Raw genomic sequence first — 21,564 nt, forward strand, 5'->3', positions numbered from 1 at the left:
GCTTTCGACTGGTCGTAAAAACTTACAATTTTCTCACAAACAAACGATGTTATTGCTGCCGATGCTTGTAATTATTTTCACCGCACATAAGGACACATCGGCATTGTTAAATGGGAAAGTGGTGAGTGTCAACTCCTTCCCACCCCCCTATTTCGAAAGAGGCCTGGGGGGGGGGGGGGGTATTAGCAGTATTGTGAATCGAGATCAATTCATAATACATATTCATAGTTTCCTGCAAGTCTGATGATCATAGCTAATTAAGGACTATTATTTCCTTTAACATACAACCCACTCTAAGACTATTATAATTTATAAACCTAGCATTTCACTCAAATACTTTATTTGCCTGTCAATATTGTGGCATCCGGAAAATCGAGATTAATCTCCTGAACATTATCTATGAAATAGCTTTATTTCATGAACATAGTGGTATCTTAGTTAAATCCACCATGCACGTTTGAAAATATTAGGACCAATTATTTATCTAGATATGTGCATGACCTGTTCCAAAATCTTCAACCTGCTCCAAAATAGAACTTCCTCCAGCACCCAAAACTTAGCATCAAATTATATCGAATGCCGCATACATGTTACAAGTATTACAAGATGCATTTTACACTCAAATTTGATAAAAGATGGAGCAGTAATATCCTAGATATGACTATCGCAGGGCACGCGCTGCTCCAAACCCTTTAAACCTGGTCCCGAGGTCCAAAAACTTCAACCTCGTCCAGCATCCGAAACCTACAGCTCATGTATGGCATCCAAGCTTGTCAAGAATATATGTATCAGAAGATGCATCATCACTCGAGTTCTCCAAGTTACTTATTAATATGGCCGTAACGACGCGCCTGTTCCAAACACTTAAAAGAATTTATAGGGACCTGTTCTTTTGAACCAATCGAGTTCTCGATTGAAATTACTTGAATGGCGTAGTGCATTTGATAAAACAAAAAGTATTTAAGTTCAGTGAGAGTAGTTTTGGCCCATACCTAATCAGCTACTTTCTGCTTACATTCAACCTGTTAAAAGTTCATGCTTCAAACAGAAAAGTTTGAAATTAACATGTTTGTCACGATTGTTGTTTTCGATTGGTGCCTTAAAATAGAAATAGATATATTGAGAGGGCTAAATTTTCAATGGTATTCGAATTATTTTGCAGGATACTATTTGTAAGTACTAGTAAATGAGCATGACGATAAGGATACTCAAACATTGGTTTTTGCATTCTTTTGAAAATTTTGACTGTATCTAATTCAAATAGATTAAGATTGCTAATTATTTTGAAGCAGAGAGAGAGAGAGAGAGAGAGAGAGAGAGAGAGAGAGAGAGAGAGAGAGAGAGAGAGAGAGGCGTGTTTCAATCTTAAAAAAAAAAGCCCCACAATTGCAGTGATCGGTACATTAATAGTCGCTCTCGATTAATTAATCTAACCCCCCCCCCTTTCAAAAAAAAGTATTTCAATAAACAATCTAAACCAAGCCTGAACTAATCTAAAGACTACAAATGTGCATTGGAAGACACAAGGGAATGAATATCTTAATCTGTCAAAGACCCATTCAGAGACCCATCTCTAGGAAATTTAATCAGGGGTTTTTTTTTCAAGCTTATTTGTACAAGACTTTTTCACCAGAAACGCTTTTCAGAATTGTGTTTATAATTTTTCTTTGTAATTAAACCCCTCCTACCACAAGATCCCTACAAATGAAAAACGGAACTCAGTGATTCATAGCATAAATCGACATTAACCCTTATATAAAATCTTCAGACACTATTCGAGATACGAAAACAATCTTTTAAATTGATTTATATTTCGTAAATCAGGTATTTTCGTGTTAAACACCAGCAAGATTATTAAAATTTCATATAAATGGGAATTTCTCTCTCTCAAAATCCCATCAAACGGGGATACAAATAAATTAGAACGAAAAATGAAAATTTATACCATTACAGCATATCCTACTGGGTTAGAGCAGATCATGTTTAATACGAATCCTTAAATCTATAAATTTCCCAGTAGGGTTATTGAAAATGAATAGATCACAACGAAACAAGTCAATTTTCGGCTCGTAAATTTATTGATAGCTGAATGATGAAAAAGACGATGACGAACAGTTTGACACGATACAGATTTCTCATTCTGACGCTTGAATTCCATCATACTCATTTAAACGGTCTTATTTCATCACCCTAGGATGCAAAACCGCATTGGAAGCAGGGAATATACATGGTGTTTTTGTTTTTATAACATTTTGCAACGCCTTTGAGACAAAAAGCATTAAAATTTAGTGACAATGTATTGCGTTTTGGCAGACGGGCGTACTAACTATTCCACGAAATTTAGTATCGCGGAATCCGGGTATAAGCAGTATAAAAGTATTCACTTGTATCAAGACGATACCGCAATTTGAAGATAATGAAAATAAAGTTACGATAAATTTTATTGTTTATTTTGTTATAAAATGTGTGAAATATTACTAAAGTCTCATGTTTTTAAGATCCATTTCTAACAACGGGGACAGAATTACCAAAAAATAATATCCTGTAAATATGCGAAGTTGCTAATCTTGTTCTTATTACTACAAACTTTCATAAAATTCTATTTAACGGTTTCAGATGAGTCGTGCTGAAAAACTGTTTCAAAAGTGCATTCAACAATGGTCAACATTCTATGTACAAAAGGGGTGAAATTCCCAGAAAAATAAGGGTATAAAAATCTTAACATTATGTGCACTGAAAAAACCCAGCACCGACGAACGGATTCGCTGTCTCGGCTGACAGGAGAGTAAAAAATATCCACCTTAACTCGTTGCATTTGGGTATAATACTGCTTGTAAATATCATGGCAAATATTCATCTAATCAATTGTTTATTCCATTTGGCTTTTCCAGAGGGGTCCACGGAGTGCGGATATTAACAAAACAGGTAGGATTTTGCGGACTCGATCTGATGATTTTGATAATAATATTGTTCTATGAATCAATCATTTTTGTATCATACATGTAATTTCATAAATATACCATAAAAGTTATTACTCTACATAATTAGTATTTTTGGCAATATATCGGTAATGACAATACTTACATGCATAAGTATTCTCGGTACTATACCAGTTATCCTACTCATAAAAAACTGGTTACAACACATTGCATCAAATATCTTCGGTTTACTTCCGATACTGTGGAATCATGTAATTTCGTGGGGGCCAATTTTCGTGGATTGTGGGATTTTTGCTTATTCGTGGGGACGTAATTTCGTGGATGCGTCGGTTTTCAGTTTCAGAAGGAAAACTAAAATCTTTTATAATTATTTCTCGTGGAGGATGTAAATTCGTGGGTGAGAGGTACCCACGAATACCACGAAAATTGAGCCACCTCGAATTCTACTTATCAAGTTTTCACAGTAGAGTAAATGTACCGATATTTATCTTGCGTACTGTGTATCCTCAGTAAAACTTGACATATCGAATATTCCAATAAATATAATTTCTGGTGATGACCATGATGTAACGGTTACTCCACTTATAAAGTATTCTCAATAATATATAGGCATTTTCTCAATGTATCGATTTCTTTTTAAAATAACATACTGTAAACTAATTTTTATTCGCTTCGACATTATGTATTAGGAGATAAACTAGTTTGTGGTGATAAATTTTCGCGTTTAAGGTAAGTCGCTATAGATTGCCTTGAAAATGATATACAAGAGACTATTGAGAACTGTTCGCGGCGAGAAATGTTCGCGAACATTGGAAGGGGGGTACCATTTATAACCCCTTGTATCATTTATCCTTGGTATGCTACCTGTATAAAGCACTCTACCTATCAAATGCATCGATAAATACCATGAAAATCGAAACATTCTTTTGTAACTAAATGGCAAATACCCTATATGAAGTACTTTTGGTAACATATGTAATATCCAATGTTTAAAGATTACCTGTGATATACCGGTAATTTCTAAAGCCTGGTAATTTTTTAATATGGTAACAAATAATCATCATATCAATTTTAAAAGATATCAGATTCTTGAGAAATATTTTTGCGTGAAGATGATACTGTACATAAATGAATCTAACGAAGAGATATGATAAAAATATACCTGCTTATAATCAAATATAAAATATATGATGTATAATTTTTTTTAAGTCTTTAATACATGTACAGTAAAATATGGTTATAACGAAAACGCTTGTAATGAATTGACGCTTACAGCGAAGTGAATTTCATTCCTCAAGACTCTATTTTATGTTGTAAACCTGACGGATATAACGAATTACGCTTATAACGAAGTTAAATTTACTGTGTATATATCTATTCAGAAAATTTTTTAGAAGTTAAATGAAACAGCAATATAAAAGATTATCAGTTATGATAATAGAACGATTACAAAAGATGAAAATAACAAGACAGTTCATACATTAACTTAGAACTAATGATGAAATGGAAACATTTGCAGATCACACAAATACCCCATCATTTCCAAATTAGGAACTGGAAAACAGATTCAAAGGGTCGTATCTTAGAAATCGTGATGAGCATAACCTTGCGACATGCAACACTTAATTACAAGGTTATTGTCTTGGGAACTCTTAGGAGTAAGTATTTTATCTTCACTGTATAGCGTGTGTTCGAATTATACACCTACATCCAGACACAGGCGTCAGTGATGGTCTATTGATAAAGCTGTAACGTCCTTGTCAAATGGGAAAAAATAATTACCAAAAGTTGACACTCGGGCGAATTAACCGTTTGCGTTTAAAATGTTTATTGAGGAATAGTTTATTGTGAGAAAACACTCCCACATAAATTGTGACTCTCCTCGTGAGCGTTTGATTTCGTTTTCTTTTTTCCTCTGTTCTCTAATAATGACCGGCGGCATTTGACGCACGACGTTACTGTACTGACAATGCATGGAGTTAAATATCAAAGTTCTACGAACATTTCCACACTAACTCGTAGTCAATATAAGGTGAGCCCCCCCCCCCCCCCCCCCCCATCCTGCAGATTTTCAGATTCTATGTAACTGAATAAATCTTTAGAATTATCGTGGGAGGATGGAAATTGATGAATTTGTGAAGTAGCCGGGAGGCGAAAACCATCGCAATATATCAAATAAAGTAAACGATGTTGCAGAAAAAGCAATTTGTCTTTTGTATGAAATAAATTAATCAATTATCTGTTTACGGATACATTTTGTTGGCCTACTATATATGCATACCTTGATTGCGTTACGCGAGTGTAAGGTTAACGATACATAATTGATGCGCCACCCACGCTATCTCATAGTGCTAACACATCTAACACAGCACGAAGATATTGCATTACTCGCGTTAACTACCTTAAATGTGATTATTTTTCGATGGATAGTACTATAGACAATGTGTTTCTAAAAACATCCGGAACGGGGGAGGGTTTTCTTTTGATCCCCAATATTTTTGGACAGAAGTGACTAAAAAATCAGTAGAGTTTTGGACAACGCCATAAGTCAAATAAGCACCAATAAAGGACAAGAAAATAGGACAACAGTTTTTCAAATTAATTCTACGAAAGTCCATTTGGTTCTAGCTCGTGAGCGCAAGTAGCAGGAGAAAAAAAGCTGGGAGGTACTGAAAACCAAATCTGATTGGTTTGGACGCCGTTTATAATCCGTTTTATTACCCTCAGCAACGTTATATTACCCTTAGCAACACACTTGGCAAAGGTTAAGGAAGGAGTCTTTTCTGGTTTTCGACTTGTCCAACGTAATTTAAATTTGATTATTTGTTCATTAAATCAAGATGAAAGGAAATTGAAATAGTATATTTTTTTCTTTATTACTCTCATGCAACTTGACATAGAAATAGGAATCAATGTTGAGATTCTAACAAGGACTATATTTTTGGCGGATTATTGGCGTAGGAAAAAATCACATGTTTCGCAATTCAGAATTGCTGTAGATTTATGACTCTGTTTTAGCATTTTTCAAATAATAACATAGATGTTGGATTTTTTAAACTAATCTGAACTAATGCTCAGATACTTGGGTCTCAGAATTTGATTTTAGAATAAGATTTGCCTACCAAATTACATTTTTATAAGTTTTTTAAAGCGCCCATTTTATACATTGATTTGTGTGAAAAAAAAATCACTAAAATAATTTTTTCTCTCGTATTAATTAAATAATCAATATATATATTAGCATATCAGTCAATTTATATCTTTATATAAAAGTCTTCATAAAACGTAAAAATCAGAAATATCTTAATATTGGAAGCATAAATAAAATAATCAAAATATCTGCAAAATTTAAGAACTTAGAGGAAATGCCAGCTAAATTTTAGGTTCAATATTTATTCCAATTTAGTAGCATAAGCTGATGCAAATTCTGATAATTTATCATTTTTCATTGAAAAATAGAATGCTCATATCTTAAACAGATATCTACATCACTGCAAAGAACTACATTTATTTTTATCATCCTTTAAGTTGATGAAAAAGGTAGTGACCTTGACCTGACCTTTATGCGAAAACAAAGAGGTTATATGTAATTTGATTAAACTGATAGAATCATTTGGTTATATGCGGGCACGTAGCATCGTTTTTGAAAGTGGGGGGGGGGGGGCAGACTCATCCAAAAAATTTTGCTACTTGCCTGATATGATCTGTTTTACTGTGTTCAAATTTCATGAAATTATAAGAAGTATGTTTGATAACGAGAAAACTCCTTCCGTAACAAAACGAATTATTACATGCGCGTAAATTATGTGCGTACGGTTCGCCGTAGAATTTACGTCATTCCAAAAGAAGTCGGTAAAGTTTTCTTTAAGATTAAAACATTCATTATAATAAAATAAAGAGTGCCTGATTGGGAGGACAACAGTTGAAAATATCAAAATATAAACAGCTAAAGATGTCAAAGAACAATCGTCCATATTGGAATTGTTGTGACGTTGCCAACCGTTCCATTAACGTCACCGTTTTCCGATGACGTCGCCGGCGAGGCAACATTAATGGAAAGCGCCCTATGTCAATCGCAGCTTCTTGGGCCTTTCCGACAGAGCTCGGAAAAAACCTCGAATGTATAAACAATACCGGATGTTAGAATTTTATACAAAATGGAGCCGCTTCCCATTAGAATAAGTATCGACCAGACAGCGTTGTATGTCGTTTCGGTATATTTTAGGATATTTACATTCCAAATATTTTTTGCATGTAAAGTGTGTGAAAAGATACTGCAGTTATAAGGCCGTAACACACACAGGATACCAAAAGGTTAAAATGACTAGTCTTATTATGACGTCACAAACGTTGAACGCCTGAAATATGCAACGTCACAAGCGAGAATCAAAATTCACGCTTGTGGCTGTTACAGTGGCTCTTCCATGATCTTACCCTTAGAATAAATCAGAAAATTTGACGTATAAATCACATTTGCAGACAAGGCAAGAAGTTAAAAAAATGTAAATATAAGCATTGAATCATTGTTTTTGAAAGATATTGTCTCATAACTGCAGTGGTGTGTGCACACGCGCGTTACTCAATTTGTATGCACACACCGCTTAAGTTATGAGACTATATCTTTCAAAAAATAATGATTCAATGCAAATATATGATTGACTTTAATGAAGTTAAGCTCACATCTCAACAGATCGTAAAATGCGCTGTATTGATCTCAAGATTTTTAAAAAGGGGGGTTGTCAGGGATGCCTATGTAATACATTCGAGGTGTTTTTCCGAGCATGCCGGAAAGGCCCGAAAAGCTGCGATTGAGAACTATGTCACGGCACGACACATTCGGTTTATATAGGGGCAATATTATAATACCTCTGACGTGCTCAATTATAACGCAAGTCTTACTTTATATTTATATGTGTGTATTACTATAAATGTATAGAATGGAGGAGTGAGTCTAAGAACCAGTTTTATGACTTTGGAACCACATTAATAAATCCTTAGCCGGCATCGATGACGTTCATAGATGAAAAGGAAACAAAATACCTCTTATGGAAACACAAACCCCATAAAACCGTTATGAGGGTTTAACTATGTGGCCCCCTATTTTTGTAATCTAGTGAGCATTAAGAAATTAATGAACGGACAACAAGCAATTTATCTCATTTTCAAATATATTCTACAGAAATTTACTTGCAAATTTAAGCTTTGATTATTCTGGTCTTTTCAGATGTATTGAACGATACCACAAACGTTAAGAAAGAAACTGACTCTCACATCTAAAAAAAAATAAGAAAGTAACGGCGGTTTAAGCCTTGCTACACTAACTGCATCTTTTGTTATACTTGTTTTACACTACGTATATAAAAACTGTCATACGATGCAAAAAAAAAGTGCATTCTTAATCAAGACAGACGCAAATTTGAGTAAAACAGTATCGGATTCTCCGGAACATGTCTTGCAAACGATATACAATCGCCTTATAAAGTCTGAGACGTTAAGTGTTTTTCTTTTTTTTTTTCACTAAAAGAAACCCAAATACAGTGATTGATGTCTCTGTGTTGGTTCCTTTTCATTATCTGCAATTTTGACTTCTTCGGCGATGGTATCTAATTGAATCTTCCTTAGTCGTTTAAATAATTTTCGGATGATAATGAGTACCCATTTAGAGGGGAATCAACTTGATGTAAAGACATAAGGCAAACGCTAATCATCTTTATTATGGAAATAAAGAGCCGATTTCCCCCAGCGTCGACCCGGATTCTTCGAGTTGTGTTCAAGTAGAAACGCAAGTAGAGGAGTCTCGTAGAATCATTGCAAATAGAATTGCGATTGGCCTTCACAGTCGAAAGACATAGATTTATCAATAACTGAATCTGTGTTAATAGCGTAATAAAGAAAGAAAATTCCCTTCTTCACGTTTTATTCGCACAGTTAAACATCCCGGTAAAGCTCTGTTGATAAGTATTTGTTTACATCACCAATCTTGCTAGCTGAAAATATGAATAATTATTCTAAAAATCAGAGTAATACGTACATTGTAAATTTCATCTTCGGTTCGATGTAGTAATGAGTTCTTCTTTGAATACCTCTCTAATAATTAAAAAACATAGAGAGAGAGAGAGAGAGAGAGAGAGAGAGAGAGAGAGAGAGAGAGAGAGAGAGAGAGAGAGAGAGATTGAGAGAGAGAGAGAGAGAGAGAGAGAGAGAGAGAGAGAGAGAGAGAGAGAAGAGAGAGAGAGAGAGAGAGAGAGAGAGAGAGAGCGAGAGGGCACGCGACTCGCATGATGATGATGAAGGAGAAATATCGCAAATTTTCCGGTCATGATCATAACCAATCAAATGGTGCCAATGTCTTTCCGCAACACGATTTAAATGTTATAGGTGTATTCTCTATTGTCAGCAGTGGAGTGAGCCTTAGCGGGGAGGCCGGAAAACAAACCCAAACAGAACCGAGTGTGCCAGTGTGTCCACGGGGCTGGCAAAGGTTTGAAGTCGATAGGAAGCTTCTCAGGAGAGCGCAAATGAGCCTGGAACTTTTCCCGTCAATGAGGTAAGACCTTGGAGCTATATTTCATCATGATTATTGCCGCATGTTTGGTTTTTTGATAAAGTCCTAAAACACCTGCAACTAATTGAGAATCTTACTTATCAAGGTGAGTATAGGGTAAATTAATTTGAAATACTTGTATTTTTTCTTGACCTTAGTACGAAATTGGAAACTTGGAAAAGAAACTTGCAACCGCTTAACTTTTAATGCTATCAAATGAAGCTCATTTGCGATGCCTGTAATGAATAAAAAACTGAATTTTTATTATCACCTGCAATCTTGAACGGCCGAAATGAATTTGCCGCATCTATTTCCATTTGTTTCTTCAGAATGAAGTGTATTCAGGAACAGGACTTTCTGGAGACTTAAAAACAACCTAAGTGAGTAATCATTTTTCATATAACTTGAATTGCAAAAAATAAATGATTTTGCTTAAGTATTTACACAAAATCATGCAAAGGTAACCTGTTTTGCCGATTTTATAAAGGAACATGCCCAAAATCTGCAAAGCATTCCGGCGCAAATAGAGAACTGATATTAGTTATAATAGATTCCTTTATCGATGCCGCAAACCGCGAGGACTCATTCCAACAACCGTTTATTATCCTAATATCCCTGTATCAGAGATGTTTGACACTAAACTGAAGCGAAATCATTAACAAGCCGACAATATCCTATTTTCCGTAGCTGATTTTCAAATATTAAAGAAAACAAACAGATCCAATGTATTATAACATGAAAAGGGGAAAAATGAAATTACGTTTTCAGACGACAGAGCGTGGTTTCTTTTCTCCATAGTAATAATATTCTGTACTTTAAGATAGGTTCCTGGCTGGGAGACTTTTGTATAAATATTTACTTTGAAAAAAATCTAAACGTAAAACATATGTTTCGGATTGCTCTAGGTATATACTTGTAACCGAGCTTTGAAAAGAATTAAGAGGTTGAGAAAAAATATATTTGTTTTAATAACATGTCTTTTATCGTGCCGAGAGATAATAACTCTTGTTTCTGGAGCAGTTCTCGACCGCCGCATGCTACGATACCATTGCGTACCGTTTGCCGGATTAACTGGAAAGTCCTAAGGTAATCTATAAAAGTGCCATAAAGTTAGTTTTCATTTCATGTTCATTAATTGCGATATTACAGTATTTACGATAAGATATATTGATTAAATATAATAATGTTTGCTGATGCACTTGAAGTACTTTATAATGCTTTCTTATCTTCATTGAAATTCAAAGCGTCAATTAAAAAGCGGAAAATATTGACACTTCTCTATCTGACATGGAGGCGTTTCTCTTGCATTATGTCATTGTGTGTAATTTTTATTGAGTGCTTTCCTTCGCTTTGTTTGAATGTACAGTACAAAGCTAAACACTTGAAGACGAAAGTTTTATACATATTTGATCAGAAGTTTACCTTAGAATCTCGAGAGTAGTAGTTGACACAGTTTTTTCTTCTTAATCGAGATCTAGGGCCCCAATTTTTTAAGTTATTAAATTCAAACAAATATTTATAATCGAAATATATAAAAATGTTCTATCATTTCCGACTGTCAAAGAATCCGCCCCTTTCCCATGCATCTCTTTCAGTTGCTATTCTGTTTGATATATCTCAAGTAGTTTTATTTTTCTATTTCGAAACACATGTATATTTCATGTCTTGGAACCAATTCCCACCGTGTAAAATCGACATTAATTGTTCCAAGTATCAAGATTTCCAATAGTCCGGGCAACTTTATATGTGCCACGGCGGGCCAAAAAGGCGCATTTGAATGACGGCATGCTAATTTATTGGTTTTATATGGCCAAATTAACCATATCATGATATGCATTGTCTTGTTAATTTTGCCTCCAGTTGTCTGAATTCTCGTAGAGCCCCAAAAGAGAGCGGCAAAATTGTATGGCTTCAATTCATGGGTCTGTCATTGAGAACCACTGTCGTTTTCAATAATATGTCAATTTTCCATTAAAAGGGACCATATCCCTGCAGCACTTGAGAAATTACTTTCATTTGTTGAAATTATACTTGCCTTGTTCGGTATTTCCCCCTCATAAATTTTTCATTAATCAATACATATGCATGCACAGTATATAAAATAGGATATTCCAAAATAAGAAGTTAATATATACTCATACGAGATTTCAGCGGAAAATTTAAAGAAATTATACTCTAAATTCCACATTATATCAATACAAATAACAGATTTTTTTTAAAAAGTGAATGGTACACGGAAGTGATGAGGACAACTTTCATAACGCGCTCAATTTAAGTGCACACACTGTTGCAGTTATATGACACTATACCTTTTAAAAATAACGAGTCAACGCTGAAATTCTTATTCAAAAATTCATTTGGTCAGTGCGTACACGTATTTGTTAATCGCCTTTCAAATTGAAGAGAAACAATTCTAATTAATTGATTTTTTATGTCCCATAATTGGCAAGATATAAAGCCATTCCATATCATCCTATGATACAATTCCCCTAGCTACCATATTTCAATTCCCAACACCAATCCGTTAGTCGATCCGAATTTCCACTTCAAACGATTATGTCCCAGAAACACCCGTAGACACAAGATAGACAATTGTCACTGGTTTGCTTTGTTGTACGTAGCAATAGAGCGTTATCGAAACTAACCGCGAAGGGTTTCTAAAGAAGGTATTTATGGAATTTTGTGATAATATTTTTGCTTTTCGTATTATCGAGTTATGACAGGTGCCATACCACTGAACAGTTGCAATTCCAGTTCAATGATTTTTGGAGAGATTATTTGCGATAACTCTCGCATCCTCGTTGCCGATTTGGTTCTGGTAAATCTTCACAGCTTCGAGACAGATGACTTCGTAGCTTTCTTTGTTATTGGCTTACTTTTTATTGACAATTATATTTTTAAAGATCCATATCTCCTTCGCTTTGAAAAAGCATGTCAATTTTATTTTTGAGAAGACGGTGACGCTATCATTACTAGTGGTTGGTTTTATCTTACATGTCTAATTGTTGTCATCGACAGAAAAACTATCTGAAGGCTGTGAACATGCTATCATGCCTAATAAAAACCAAACCGTAAAACTCAGTCAGGGCGAAAACACTTTTAAAAGTGCGCTTTATTTTATGACAAAAGACAAAAATCGAACTAGGTGTTATTTCTTTTCCTTTTTAAGACGCAAAGCAATATGTCAAATTTCTTTTTGACAGCAATTAAATGATTCTAGAGATCATATTGAAGAAAATTGCTTAACTTTCTGAAATCTTTACAAGTAATTAAAAGTACATATAAATCTCTCACTCACACCACATATAGGACCGACATGTGAATAAACTGTACAATTCCCCAATATAAAAGGTATTATCGATTTCAAAAGATGAATACGATGATACTAGTTCATGTCAGATCTTCCACATTCAAACTTTTCTTTGCTCCTTAGTTTTACTTAACGCAACGTAAGCTCGGAAATCAAAAGCATGGAGTCATATACACATGCAGAGGACAATGAAACCCAAATAATTGTTATTAGCTAATCAATATTCTCTAGAGATAAAATGATCACTCAAGGGCTTAGATTACAACGGCACATCAACTGAGCCGTTCCCAGTTGTAAAATTCGAATTTCTCCACTAGCTTTGCTTTGATTTTGGATTCATATTTGTTTTATCAACATATCAACTTGTTTATTTTTTTAACGAAATAATGTAAAATCGTTTCACTCGTGGAAAAGACCCTGTATTATGACTATATAATGTAAATATTGATAAAAATTCTTAAAAAAAAAATGCATGGAAGTCCTGAACCAATTTAGATATAAGACTGCTAGAGATATGAGCTTTCTTTCCTTAAAGATGCTCGTTGGTCCAGATACCGGTATATAACACCCTTCAGGTCCATCAATTATTTTAAATATGACTTTTCTAGCATTAAACTTTTATTTGCAGAGAAATAAAAAGCCAAAAAGAAATGTTTTTGCGGGAAAAAAAAAATGTAATACTTCCCCATACATATATTTCAATACAAAATTCTTATCATCCGGGAGATTGAAATAGTCTTTAAAAATAATCAATACTATCCAGCCTTCTTAATAAAACTTTGGAGGAAAAGTTAAGTTTCAGTGAGTGTGAAAAATATTAAAATGAATGTTAAAAAAAATCAAATATATTGCATATCGTGGCTTATTTATAAGTTTCAGAAGAGACATTTCATAATTTTCTCTGAAGCATTGCCGAATAAGGAATCAACTGTGCACTGATCCAATTTAAAATGAGAAGCAGTAAAATCAGAGGTAGAAGTTGTAGCAAGACTTTGTTGGCAAAGATCTAGACCTTTCACGATTCTTATACACGCAAAACATTGCAGTTGTCATGTAAATTTTGTATTTACTGCCTTGTCATGTTGTAAATTTTGTATTTACTGCCACCCGATAAATTCAAAACTTACAACATGACACAGTAGTGGAAAGAACACACATTTACTATCAAATTTGCAGTAAAACTATAAAGACTCCTCCCCCCCCCCTCTTGATTTTCAAGAAACACATTTACGAATGAGGATTATCTTATGAGAAAAAAGTAATGAAATAGAATGTTTTAGTGATGAATAATAGTAAAATGGGTTGGCTGCAATGGTTGAACGTCTTTTGGATGTGATCTAAATATTTTTTCCCATAAAAATATTAATTGAACCTCATAAAAACTTTTCAATCTGTAAATGGAATAGATGAACAATGAAGCCCTAACTTTACACTTTACACAATTTACATATACAAGGACTATGAATCACAATGAAATCATCCTAGTTTGAATGTCAGAAGGATGTGTTTTTGAGGTAGTTGCGTCGGATTGATGATCAAGATAAAAAAATATTCAGCAGTAGAAATTAAAAAATATTCATCAATAAAATACATAAATAAATAAGCCCCTCATTTTGTACAGCTCACATCGTTGACTTGTGTTCCCTGTATTCGTTTGTTTATATAATTTTTCTTCAACGTAAGATATTTTACGCAAACGCGCCCGCGATCGTAATAGTATTTCCGTCTGTCTTTCTCAATATTCTGGCAGTCACCTAATGATACCAACAGTGGCCTCGCCAGAAATATAGCGAGGCGCGCGTCATTCTTGGCAGCTAGTACAGTTACACAGGCAATTATTAGATCTTGAGTAACAAAGGTTGCAGTTCTTCCATTGTATTCCTCTTTATTGCAGTAATATCAGCTGCAGTCGATGTATAAATATTTCTTTAATACCGCATGATAAAGGAAACAACACCCTCCCCCTCCATGCAAAATGTTATAAGATTGAATCTTAACATTTGTGTTTGCAGCATTTACGAAAAGTTTAACAATTTATTACAATGAATCGAAAGTAGGTGTTATATACGTTTTTTTTCATGTTACAGGACTTTTGATGTCAAAAATTATTGAACATGATTTCTGCACACATGGTTTCGGCCATCAATTATTTGGAATCAATATTAGCATCTGTATCTGCATGGCCCCATCACGCGCAGACAAGCTCAAATACACAATACACAATAATGAAGGTCAAATCCATGTCATGCTTCATATATAATGTACTTTATTTCTTTAAATACCGAATGCAAGTCGAGGTATATATAAATTACATTGGTTTTTATCGATAGGCCTGGCAGCAAAGATCCAAGTGTTATACAAAGAAACAAGCACTGCTGATCTTCGGAGCTTTCTCTCTCTCTCCCTCTCGCAGTTGATTAACTAACACTATACTTGTTTAGGAGGTGAAACTCTTTTCAACCATTGATTCTATTCCGAAACGGATCTTTAACGATTTTCTTAATAATATAGATTTAATTACAAAGCAGCTACCGCTAGCATATTAAAACGGATGTTAACAAATTTTAATGATCAATTCCATTTTTTCTCTTCTCCCTTCCTTTGGTGTCACGTTTGAGGATTAGGTCAAGTGAAAATCTTTACGCTGAAGGCGTACGTTAAATTAATGTAAAAAGAGATTCTCCTTGATGGAAGGTATTTAAAAGTGATTTAAAAAGGGGAAATGATACCTGTCGTTAAACAATCTTCTAGGTAAGTATGCATCTGCTTTAAAAATGAGGTTTTTTTTCGCATTTTGAATGTGTGCTTTTCATTCACAGAGATTTGAGAGCACATAAGGAGCGCTTTTTTTGGCTGTAAGCATTGAGTTTATCAGCTACTTGTTAACAAATTGACTGCTGTTTTGTTTTAGACCAAAGTGAAAACTGTGATGACGTCATGGAAATTTGGGACCAGACGTTCTTCATTGTGTCCATGTTTTGGTCATGTGACTTACTTTCGGCCACTCACCATGAGTTTACAGAACCAGTTCAAACCGACAAGGGGAAAGTCATAGGTGTAAGGACGCGTATTAAAGGATTTACGTTAGACGCTTTTTATGGTATTCCATTTGCAAAACCCCCTACAAAACAATATCGTTTTAAACATCCACATCCCCCTGACCCGTGGAATGAAGCTAAAAAGACGGTGGAACTCCCGCCAGCATGTCAGCAAATACACGATACCGTTTTCCCGAACTTTACGGGATCCGAAATGTGGAATCCCAACACTCCAGTGAATGAAGACTGCTTATACCTCAATGTATGGGTGCCAAAAGCCACCGAATCCAGAAACAAATCCGTGATGGTGTGGATTTACGGTGGCTCATTTAGTTATGGATCTATATCGTTAGACGTTTATAATGGCAAATATTTAGCCGTAGAAAATGACATCATTGTCGTATCTATACAATATAGGCTAGGGTCCCTCGGATTTTTTGTCAGCAACTCTCCGGATGCACCGGGGAATTGCGGGCTATTTGATCAGCTGATGGGACTTGACTGGGTACAAAGAAATATCCATTATTTTGGAGGTTCGCCGAATGATGTGACTTTGTTTGGCGAAAGTTCTGGGGCTGCATCTATTGGATTACACCTCCTTTCGCCTCTAAGTCGTTTTAAGTTTCAACGAGCCATTCTACAAAGTGCAGGCCCGGAGGCCCCATGGGCCACTATAACAAAAGAAGAGGCCATTGAAAGAGGAAAAGTATTAGTTAGGAAACTCAACTGTACAAAAGATTCAGATGTGGACACGCTGGAATGTTTGAGACAGGTTCCCGCAAATAAATTTCCACCGAATGATTTCATTCTTGATGCTAACATACTACAATTTCCATTTGTTCCCATCATTGATGGGGTTTTTCTCATAGAACGTCCAGATGATTCTTTTCATAACGGAAATTTTAAACGCTGTCCAATACTTCTTGGAGCAAACAAGAACGAAGGGTCCTATTTCCTTGTATATGGCGCGGAAGGTTTCAACAAATCACACAGCAGTCCAGTAAAAAGCAGCGAGTTCAAGCTAAAGCTGGATAAACAATTCAGACATTTTCCCCAATACCCTACAGAAAGTAATAAATTTGTTTTAGACGCCATAGCGTTCCAGTATACTCCTTGGACCGACCCGAACGATCCGTATCTTCTTCGAGACGGGATCGAAGCGGCCGTGGGTGATTACAGTTTTACCTGTCCCACCGTTGATCTAGCTCGTGAGTACGCACAAGTCGGGCAGAATGTATACTTCTACCTATTCAATCATCGCTCCTCCGTGAATCCCTGGGGTGAGTGGATGGGGGTCATGCACGGGGACGAAATCATGTTCATCTTCGGTCAACCTTTGGACAATAATTTTAATTATGAGACCAAGGAAAAGAGACTCAGCAAGAAGATGATGAAGTATTGGACAAACTTTGCCAAAACAGGGTAATAATCTGGGTATAAGGATTAATCTTTTCCTAGAATGTAAATTTATGCAAAAATATATCACTAAAAATATTGTCAATTAATAATTTTAATATTTTAAAGTTAAAAAAAACAACTGGGCGTGGTAAATTTGTACTAACTGTACACAGGATTTAGAAAATTGCATTTTTTCCCCAAAATACACAAGACCAAATTTTATTGATTACACGGGTACGTTATAAGCTAATGAATCTAAAAAAAAACCCCAGTATTTCTATGCATTTATTTAAAAGAAACAAATATACCACCACCCCCACCCCCCCCCCCCCCCCCTCTACCCCCCCCCCCCCCACCGAACCTGTACAAAATTAAAGATTTCAAGAAAATTTGTTTACATTACAAAGTATAATGTGAAATACGGCCCAGTAAATTGACAAAAAATAAATTTTTGTTTAATTTTGCCCGTTCTTAATCTTTTGTATTATATGCAATCTTAATCCCTTTTTTATCCGAGATAAAACAATCACAATGAATACGTCATTATTTTAACATTTTCGGTGGCTTTGTCTGTTATAATACTGCCAATCAATTTTTTAATGTTTGATCCAATACATTTCACCAATGACTATTTTAATATTTAATCGTAAAATTGCTGAAAATTTTATCAATATGGGTAATAAGGAATCATTTGAATATAATGAGGTGATCAAATACAGTAGGGCGTGATCAGATCTACCATAAAGCCCTTCGGGCTTTACTGGATTTGATTACGTTCGATCGTATTTGATCACCTCATAATACATTAAGGGTCATGGTCACGATTTTGGTAAAAAATTATTTTATCCTTTTAAATGTTTACAATGCGTAAATGGGGCATTTCCAACTGTCAACTAAAATTTGAGTTTCAGTCGTCTTGTTATAAGCGAGATACAGAGCTCGGAATTCTTGGTCATATGAACAAAGATTTCTTTACGTTTTGAATGTTAAATTCAAATTTCGGTTTTAGACCCAATATGCACGCGATAAGCACTAGGAACTTTTTATTTATGCTTAAAACGGATTAGAACAGAGAAATCAGCTTGAAAAACATCTTTTTACCGGTTTATTGAACGAATGTAAAAAAACAACAACCCCAAAACAGGGCAGAGCCTTGTTTACATGTCAAAGAATTGTGAGTTCTATATCTTGCTCATATCTCTACGACTGGCACTCACATTTCGGTTGATCATTAGAAATGCATTTCTAAAGTATTAAAAACATTAAAAATAGAAAAATGAATTTAAAGAATGATTCCTAATTCCTTAATATTATAGTAGAGGTACATTGCTTACATTCAATCCCCGTAGATTTGGGTACTTTTTTCTCCTTTAGGAGGCCGGTGTATTTTGTCGAAATCTATTTATATGTGAAAGGAGAAAAATGTACCTCAATGCGTTCATATGTAACTTTAACAAAATTCAAACGTCCGGGTGGCTTTTCTCATAATAACTTGATGTTGTTTACCTGTTGTGAACTCGCTTAACATGTCTGTACTTCGCGTGTCACGTGACATCCATACCGGTAAGCGTGTTCGATGTGATTATATATGCAATTAAATTCATTACGCGAATGCATTATTTAAAATTTTGGTATTTTCAGTGGATGTTATTTCTGATGGCTCAGTTTTCCCTTAAGAGGGATGAATGGCCGTGGCCATTTTTGGACAACATTGATATCTTAACGAAGAGCTCAGTAAACTAATCATCAAATTTTAAAGCTAAAATATATGAATTTTTTCTTTACTGAATAAAAGATTGTGGCTAAAATAATCATATCTAAAACTTTAAAAGTAGGTCTGTTGGCTACTTTGTTGACCACCCAGCATCATTTACTGGTGAGATTTTGGCGATCTACAAAATCATCGATATTGCGTCGATTATTCAAGTATAGCGCGATCAAAGCTATTCACACTTATATAAATGTGTCACTTTTTTCACTCTAACTTGCATTTGAAAAATATCAAAATTATGGTAGATTTTTTTTTATTATTTTAAGTATGAAAAGGGCCCGTTGACTTATGTTCAAGGATGTCAATAATATCAAAACATCATTATTCACAAGATATAAAATTAATATCACATGTATTTTATTGCATAAACTGACGAAGAGTTTGTTCAAATTGATATCAAAGCGGAAAAAAAATCTTGTTAATAACTACCGGGAAGGCCATAAATCTCAAGATAACTGTAGGAACACAAAAAACAAAATCAAAAGGAAATCTAGCAATAAAAGTTCTAAAATACACCCCATATCAAAGTTAATTATTTTTTACAGTCTGTGCAGTCAAACTACATCTGCAATCAACGATTTATCTTCAAATAATCACATCGCTTTAATTTTAAATCTGAAGTAAACTGCTGGGATTATTTTAAATTATAAGGATATTAATCGATTTTATAGCTATCCATGGCCTATAAAAATGACTTTTGAGGTAGGGGGGTGGGAATACATTTCATAATTAATTAGTTTGACTGTAAGTTAATTAATGTTCCGTTGGTTGCAGACAGGGTTTGAACCTCAGCATACATTGAGATCAACTTGTTTAGAACATCTGGAATATAATTTAACAAAGTTCTCTTAATACGTAATTTCGAATACATATACACACATTAAGTAAAGAAAAGGGAGATGAATTTTAACACCACCCCCAATTTTTCTATTTACAAAAATGAATTGATATACACTATGCTAAAGAATCCAGCTCACTTCTCTGTTTTTTTTTTTCAATAGAGATCCCAACAAAGAGCCCGGGGAAGAGAGAGGTCTGGATGACTGGCCCCTTCACACGTATAAAGAGAGAGAGTACATCGTGTTGGATACAGCGTTCCATGACCACAACAGAAAACCCACTGTAGACAAAGCTTTCAAAGTCGACAAGTGCGCGTTTTGGCTGGAATACGTACCCACTCTTATGCAAACAACAGGTATTGCAGAGCTTTCTAGTTTAAAAAAATAACCCGAAAAGTGTTTTAACGTTATGTTGAAATGAAAATGATTTATTCAAAGAAATGCTGATTGCGGCTGGTCTGAATGCTAGTAATACACCTTTTGAATAATTTAAGAATTTCCAATAATACCGGTAAAAGTTTTTGCCCGAGACCACGTCTTTATCCTATATTGGTCTATTAACAGTCCGTTTGCAAACTAACGCTTTGTTTTCCTGATTGTCGTGTGATTTGGAGTGAATACTAACACTGGCTGAAGATTTTGTTGCCGGAAAGGTAAGTTCAATTAGTTAACTGTGAAAACTGTTAAAACAACAGTATTCAACTCTAAATATGTATGGCATACTACTGCATTCAACGGTTGTCTAAGTTTTAGCTTTCAGTATGCGAGTATAGAAACACCATGCAATTTAAGAGGACTGAGCGGTTGTGGCTATTTTTAGACTACATCAATAGGACAACGTTCAAATTTCAAATATAAAATATCAGGAATTTTCTATACTAAAAAGTATTTTATGGCTAAAGAAACCTTGTCTAAAATTACAAGGTAGATCTGATGGTTAGTTTGTTGACCACCAGCCTCCTTAAAAAACAATCTTGCCCTTGTATAGCAATAAACAAGACATACTTTTAAATAATAAGTTCTACAAAAATGTATGTAATAACGTGCCTTATCGACTTCATTGGTAGGGTAAAATTCTGTACAGAATATCAAAGAAAAGAAGCAGCAAGCAAATACAAAGAACAAAAAATATTATGCAATAAAATCTTTAAACGTTAACATTTCATAATCTATTTAGTTTTTAGAAAGAAAAAGAGATCTATACAATAGCTTTAATTCTAGTAACCGAGAAGTCTTAAGGTATTTTAAAACAGCCTTTCATTTTTTTTCTTCCAGCCAACATGTCGGACGTAGAGCGAGAATGGAAGTTAGAGTTTTACCAATGGAAAACACATTACATGGTCCAGTGGCAGAGACAGTTTGAAAATTTCGTCAAAAGCTACGAAGACCGGCTTCAGTCGTGCAGTGCTCCATAGACAGGGGCTTAATTAATGAGTCAAATAATAAATCATTTTCAAGTTTCATTGTTACGTTTTTGTCAAGAATTCGACTCTCGGAAACCATACAATGATGCCCTACCAAGCACACTACATTGTAGCGGGCAATTTCTTACGTCCATTTTTTTTCTAATACAGACGATACCGCATCAAGTCCAAGCACACTCACAATCAGTGTGCGTGTGTCTGAACTGTAGATCAATTTGGGAACAAAACACAATACTTTGTTATAGCATGATATTCATTCAAATAACTGACATCTTTCATTATTTAGTGGTTAGAGTTAGGA

General features: G+C 34.7%; 1 protein-coding gene across 1 annotated transcript; it reads left to right on the forward strand.

Moving 5' to 3' along the window:
* The first annotated feature begins 9,228 nt into the window (after positions 1 to 9,228).
* Positions 9,229 to 21,302, forward strand: LOC105347545 (cholinesterase). The gene is made up of 5 exons (XM_011456683.4): positions 9,229 to 9,486; positions 9,813 to 9,863; positions 15,705 to 17,253; positions 20,002 to 20,195; positions 21,115 to 21,302. The coding sequence occupies exons 3-5, from the start codon at positions 15,731 to 15,733 to the stop codon at positions 21,252 to 21,254; spliced, it is 1,857 nt and encodes a 618-aa protein (XP_011454985.3). The 5' UTR covers positions 9,229 to 9,486; positions 9,813 to 9,863; positions 15,705 to 15,730; the 3' UTR covers positions 21,255 to 21,302.
* Positions 21,303 to 21,564: the final 262 nt, after the last annotated feature.

The sequence above is a fragment of the Magallana gigas genome, chromosome 8 (assembly GCF_963853765.1).
Source record: "Magallana gigas chromosome 8, xbMagGiga1.1, whole genome shotgun sequence".
In the NCBI taxonomy this organism is placed as follows: domain Eukaryota; kingdom Metazoa; phylum Mollusca; class Bivalvia; order Ostreida; family Ostreidae; genus Magallana; species Magallana gigas.

What these genes read in the sequence shown, in the direction of transcription:
- LOC105347545 (XM_011456683.4), top strand. Translation starts at nt 15,731, where the DNA reads ATGGAAATTTGGGACCAGACGTTCTTCATTGTGTCCATGTTTTGGTCA. An exon ending in ACAAACTTTGCCAAAACAGG is followed by an intron (nt 17,254 to 20,001) that starts GTAATAATCTGG and finishes TTTTTTCAATAG; the next exon opens with AGATCCCAACAAAGAGCCCG. An exon ending in CACTCTTATGCAAACAACAG is followed by an intron (nt 20,196 to 21,114) that starts GTATTGCAGAGC and finishes TTTTTCTTCCAG; the next exon opens with CCAACATGTCGGACGTAGAG.